Consider the following 6065-nt stretch of genomic DNA (forward strand, 5'->3'; position numbering starts at 1 on the left):
TTTCCATTTTTAAAACCTCTGCAAATCATTTTGTGGAGGTTAACACCCCTTTCTCAACTTGAGCTAAAAATCGCATCAAATTGATAGGTTAAAAACCTTCGAACCCCAAATGGACGTGCCAAGGGATCGTCGGTATATCTTTTTAACGCTGCATTGCATTGTATGCAACCACTTTTGTATTAGGATGAATTACTTTTTTCGTTTTGTATATTATTTGGGGTTGGTGAATTTTTGTTTATCGATAAATGTTATTTATTCATTGTTAGTATTTTGATAGCAGAGGAATCAAATACATGATCTTTTTCTTCTTTCCTTCTCTTTTTATCAAGTAAATCTTATAACTTGATGAAATTTAAATAGTATGTGCATGATATTATAAATTTTAACTTAGTACAAATATTGTATACCAACAATAAAAATAAATGCACATGGCTTTCTTATTTGAACCCTTTTAAACTGAAATGAACCCATTGTAAAAAGGGAAAAAATTAAAAAAAAAAACGAATAATTATGACCATGTATAGTTTAGAAGCAGAGTCTTCTCTTACATGCCTCAAAAGGCAGAGTGTAGAAGCATCCTAATTCCCTAACAATTTCTTCAATCAAATCTCTGCAAATATAATCCTGCAAAGCCAACCCAATTCTTCCAAGCTCTCGCTTTTCTCCCCATGCAACGTCCCTGCACACTTCATCCACACTTTTTATCATGGCTTTGCTACTCCACATAACCAAATGATCTTCGTCGTTGACTTTCCTATTCACTGACTCGTATGCCATTCTCTCGTAGATGTATGTGCTGCTGATGTCTTCCTCTCCTGGCTTCTTTAGCAACTGCTGCTTCTGGTGCTGTATTCGCGCTGTACACAAAAAATGCCATCATCATCATTAATGATGTTAAGTTTTAATCAAATTGTAGATACACAAGATGTGATAGATTGCACTCTTGTTTATTTAGGGATTGGATAGACTAACAATCCTTTGTTGGATTAAATTGATCAGATAAAGAAATATTGAAAACAATATGGGTTCTTTTTATGTTTCCAATATTTGTATGTGATCAATTTAATCTGACAATGGTTAGTGTATCCAATTCTCAAATAAGCATAGATATACAAGTAATGTGATGGATATTAAAAATTTATACTTTATGTGTATGCTTGTTTAGGAATGGGATACACTAACGGTTGTTGGATTAAATTGTTCCTATATACAAATATTAGAAACTAGGTTGGTTCCTTGTATTGATGTTTTTTAAGAGTTTTTTTTAAAAAAATAACATAACTAGATAATTTGAAAAAAAAAATACTAAAACTTAAGGGAGAAAGTAATTTTGATATTTTTATAAGTTAGAGACTATTATTTTTAGATGGGGACGGGAAGAATTATATTATATGTAAAAAGAAAAGGTTAAATTATTCATTTGGTTTTCATAGTTACAAGATTCTTACTTTTTTAATACATATAGTTAGAAAGCGATATTTTAATCTTATGATTTACATTTTAATTCTCTTCTAATGTCTATAGTTTAAAAGTGTTCTTTTTAATCCTTATAATTTATATTTTAATTATCTTTTAGTCCCTATAATTTGAAAATAATTTTTTTAATTCCTATAATTTGTATTTTAATTACCTTTTAGTCCTTACTATAAAAAAATATATAAAAATAATTAACTACAAATTAGTTATAAATTATCAATTATTTTTTTATTACAAATTATCTTACGATAAATTAGTTATGAATTTATATGGACTAAAAATATCACTTTCAAACTATAGGAATTAAAAGAGAATTAAAATATAAATTATAAAGACTAAAAAATACACTTTCAAAAATACAGTTATTAAAAAAGAATTAAAATATAAATTATATGAGTTAAAAATATTACTTTCAAACTATAAGAACTAAAAAGGTGAAAATTGTGAAACTATAAAACAGAGCTATGCAGATATATATTAACATAAATTTACTTTCTTTGAAATATACTCCCTTTTTTTTCAAATTACCCGATAATTTGAATGTTTCAAAAACACGTCAAGCTAAAAATTACGAAAGTACATAAAAAAACACTTGTTAAACATTTTAACTTTATTAATAAGGAAATTTTAGTTAAAAACATCATTTTATCACAATAATTAGTGCAATTCGTAATATTTAAAAGTGTGTACATTATTTTAAACAATAAATAATTTGAAGGGAATGAAATGTGTTATTAGTGTGGATCAAGTCTAAAATGAATGTACAATTTCTACAGCAAAATTGGAGATGACCACAATGATGTCCTTCCAAAAACATAATGAGTTAAGGCAATGTTTTCCTCAAGCCTCCAGTACTACCTGTGCAGGTAAGCAACAAGGTTCTTGGTTGTTGGAGAGAGGGTGGCTGTGTGGGGCTATAAATTAACAAATCCCTGAAAAAGTGGGTTTCTGCATGCCCAGTGACAGGTAAAAGCTCCAAAGCTATGTGCCTCTTTTTCTTTTGAACATCTTTTGACTGCCTCAAGTCATGAGGCATAGTCTATACTTTCTAGAGTACTACAAATTGTGGTCCAAGATCCATCCCCAAAACAGCCCAATTTATTATTTTATTATTATTTTGGATCAGAAAAATGTTTGGGCTTCTTTGATTTTTTATTCTTGCGACAAGCATATATAAGTAATTGCTGGGTAGAGGATGTGAAAAAAAGAATTATCTATGGTGAAATGTACATAGAACTTTTGGAAAGAGGAATTATTCACTGTTTTCATCCTAGTAGATAGCTGAGAATCACTTTATGTTCAATTGGGTGCGGGATGATTGCAGTGGTAAGAGGAAATTAATTTGTCTCCCACTATGATGGTCATGATAGTGTGGAATACAAGAAGTTATGATTTCAAAGCCTGGAATCCTAAATATGATGGGTAGCGGCAGCATGTGCTTTTTGATCAAAGATCATTGTCTCTCCTATTCATGAGTAAGTCCTAGTAACTCCTTTAACACCATCAAAGTTAATTACAAACTATGCCTCTTTCTGGCTTAGGGATTGTGAATGTCCTTTAACAAAATGACGACCAAGTTGTTTGTAATTGGCCTACAGCATATGCCACTTATATACTGATTTTACTGTAGTCTTGGTATAATCTTTCTGCCAATCCCAAATATTAAATTAAAAAGAAACAATTTTGCCATTGATCCAAAATATAACAGCGAAGCTGAATAATCCGAGCCCACTATTTTCTACTTTAGTCATTTCATACCTAATTCAAAGGAGAAAAGAAAACACTTTTGAAATTCGACTTATCAACTTTAAAAATGATCAAAAGAGGTAATCAGTTCATCTAATGATCTAAATCCTATTTCTTATTCTTAAAACACCATCCATAAAAACACGGGGTACGAAACAGTAACAAGGAATATTCAGGCCATAAGTTACTTAAAGGATTATATACACTCAATTTCTCTTTTATTTCATTTATTTATTATATCACTTATTAAATGTATTACTTTCTTACGATGAGTATTTTCCAAAAACTAAAACTAATTTGCTAATTAAGTGTGTGTTTCGATAAATATAAGTAAAATTGATGTTGGCTAAAGTTAATTTTGCAGAAATGTAATTTATACTTGGATGCATGCATTTATTCTAAAAAGTTAGTAAACATTAGTACAAAAAAATTTAACTAATACAAAAAGTATTTAAAATTATCTCTACTCATAATAAATTCTAAAGCGAGAATGAATTCCTTAAAACTAAACATGTCAACATTTGTGAAACCAAACATATACTGAGCTACTCAATTAAAATTTTAATTAATTTAGCATGAAAAAAAGTACTAATGAAAAAGCCCAATGGGGATGGACACGAAGGTTTAGGGGGCTTACGAAATGAATGCCGTCCCGAGTGGCAACTCGGACTGAGTGGCGAACGAGTGAACTCGTCTAGCACAGACACTGGACTCGGTTGCTGTTGCTCCCCGTTAACCACCGAACACTTCACCTCCGGAACCGTTCGAAATTTATCCTCGAAACCAATACAAGCCAACGCCGGCGACGGGGACGGCGTCGACGGCGGAGGAGGATCGGTCAAACGCACGGTCTCGATGATCTTCTTCAGCGCCTTCAGATCCTCGTCGCACCGCTGCAACGCCCCGAGAAGCTTCTGCCTCTTCTCCGCCACCGTATCCGTCGGCTCCGCCGGCGCCGCCTCCAGCCCCATCAGCCTCGCCACCAGAGCCGGCGCCTCGCGGCGCCTCTCCGGCGGAGGGGCCTTAGCACTCGACCGTCGAATCTCCGCCGGCAAAGTCGGACTCCTGGGCACGTCGGACGACAGCCTCCAGTCATCGGCGGCGGCATTTTCCGGCGGCAAATTTCCGGCGTCGGCGGGGGTAGAAGCGGGATTCTTATTAATCTGCCTCTTTCCTGAGAATAAGGACAAAAGAAAAGAATAATACTATTTGTAATTTGTGTGACTAAAAAATTTTTCCGGAGAAAGAAAAGAAAGAAAATGCAAACAGATATGGTGTGGGCCCCAGCGCGAAACGAAACGCACCGAATGTGAGGAAGCGGCGAGAGCGACGGGAATTGGAGCTGGAGATGAAGTGGAGAATGCCGGACATGCACCCGATGGTCTTCGCGTGAATCTTCTCCGGCGGAGTTTCTCGCCGCGACGATGACGGCGACACCGCGCTGCTCTGTCTCTTCATTACTCTGTGTGTGTTTCTCTCTCTCTCTTTCTTTGCGCAGTGTTTGCGCAAAAGAGTAACTGAGTAAGTAACGGGTTATCACAAGAACAACGTAAGTTAAAGCAAATTGCACGTGGAATGTTAATTATCATGTTTTGGTTACTTTTTTTTTTTTTCTTTTCGTCACTGTCTGTCTTTCTTCTTTTACTTTTTTTTTTTGGGATTACTGGGATGGGATGGTAATTAAGTTGGTAATTATTAGGTGTCTCCTGCGTAATTACATTGGTGGTTACTTTTTCTTTTTTACGAAGAATAGTATTAGACTTGGGAGACACTTTCCGTACCAAAGCATCTGGCCTACTTCTTTTTTCGTGTATAATACCAATCCACAATTATATATTAGAGTTGGCGTACGGCATTCTTAGAAGATTATTATACTACCACTAGTCTAAATTATAAGAAATTCATTTAGTTATAATTACACAACTAATCATTATGAGATCTCTTGAATTCTCTAGTCACATCTTCACATAATGAGATCTTAATCATTTTAAAAATTAAATTAACCATGATGAACTGAATACATAAAAATAATTTTATATAAATTACAATTAATATGACTTTTCAGATAATTTTATAAAAATTAATAATTTTATTATATTAATTAATTTATGATTGAATAACACGTAAAAAGTGCATATTGCTTTTCTCATATTTTTATTATAAAATGAAAGTTTTGAAAAATTGAGATTAAAATCTTAAAATTTTGAGAATCTTAATTTTTTTCACATGAGAGAATCTCTTAATGGAATTGTTTAATAAATAGGAGAAATGATTACAAAAATATTCAAACTCAATTTTAGAAAAATGAAAGTTTTATTGTAAATCTTTTTAGCTACAATATAAAATAAGGTTTTAAATATCACACCGAATTAATTGGTTCAATCAGTTGAACTATAATTAAGTGATCGATTCAGATACTTTAAAAATTAAAAGAATTCTAGAATGGGTGGGAACCGATCAAATTAATATAAAATTGGCATTAAAAACCGGGTTGAACCGATCTTTTTTATTTTTTATTTAATCTAAAATATTTTTAAAATAAATAAAAATAAATTTTTTAATATTTCATATAAGTATCAATTATTTTCTTATCTTAAAAAATATAAAATTCATTCAACTAAATTTAACCATTGAACCAGCAAAGACACTGGTTCAACCACCCATCCAGTTATAAAAATCTTGCTATAAACTCCTTAGGTTTTGTTGTTACTTGATTTGGGATTAGTTTTGTGAAAAATAATAATAGTATTGGTGATAATTGGGTGTGAGGCAAATCCGTGGAGTGGTTGAGTGAAATGAGGGAGTGAGGTTGGTTGCACGGGATCTCAATGAGTGCCACGCCA

At 32.7% G+C, this 6065-nt stretch overlaps 1 protein-coding gene across 1 annotated transcript; it reads right to left on the reverse strand.

Annotated features, from left to right (window-relative positions):
* Nucleotides 1-346: 346 nt before the first annotated feature.
* LOC100803801 (uncharacterized) lies at nucleotides 347-4965 on the reverse strand. Its single transcript, XM_003553323.5, has 3 exons — nucleotides 4527-4965; nucleotides 3860-4396; nucleotides 347-857 (listed from the first exon to the last, which is right to left on the reverse strand). The coding sequence occupies exons 1-3, from the start codon at nucleotides 4678-4680 to the stop codon at nucleotides 526-528; spliced, it is 1023 nt and encodes a 340-aa protein (XP_003553371.1). The 5' UTR covers nucleotides 4681-4965; the 3' UTR covers nucleotides 347-525.
* Nucleotides 4966-6065: the final 1100 nt, after the last annotated feature.

This window comes from Glycine max, chromosome 19, assembly GCF_000004515.6.
Source record: "Glycine max cultivar Williams 82 chromosome 19, Glycine_max_v4.0, whole genome shotgun sequence".
NCBI lineage: Eukaryota > Viridiplantae > Streptophyta > Magnoliopsida > Fabales > Fabaceae > Glycine > Glycine max.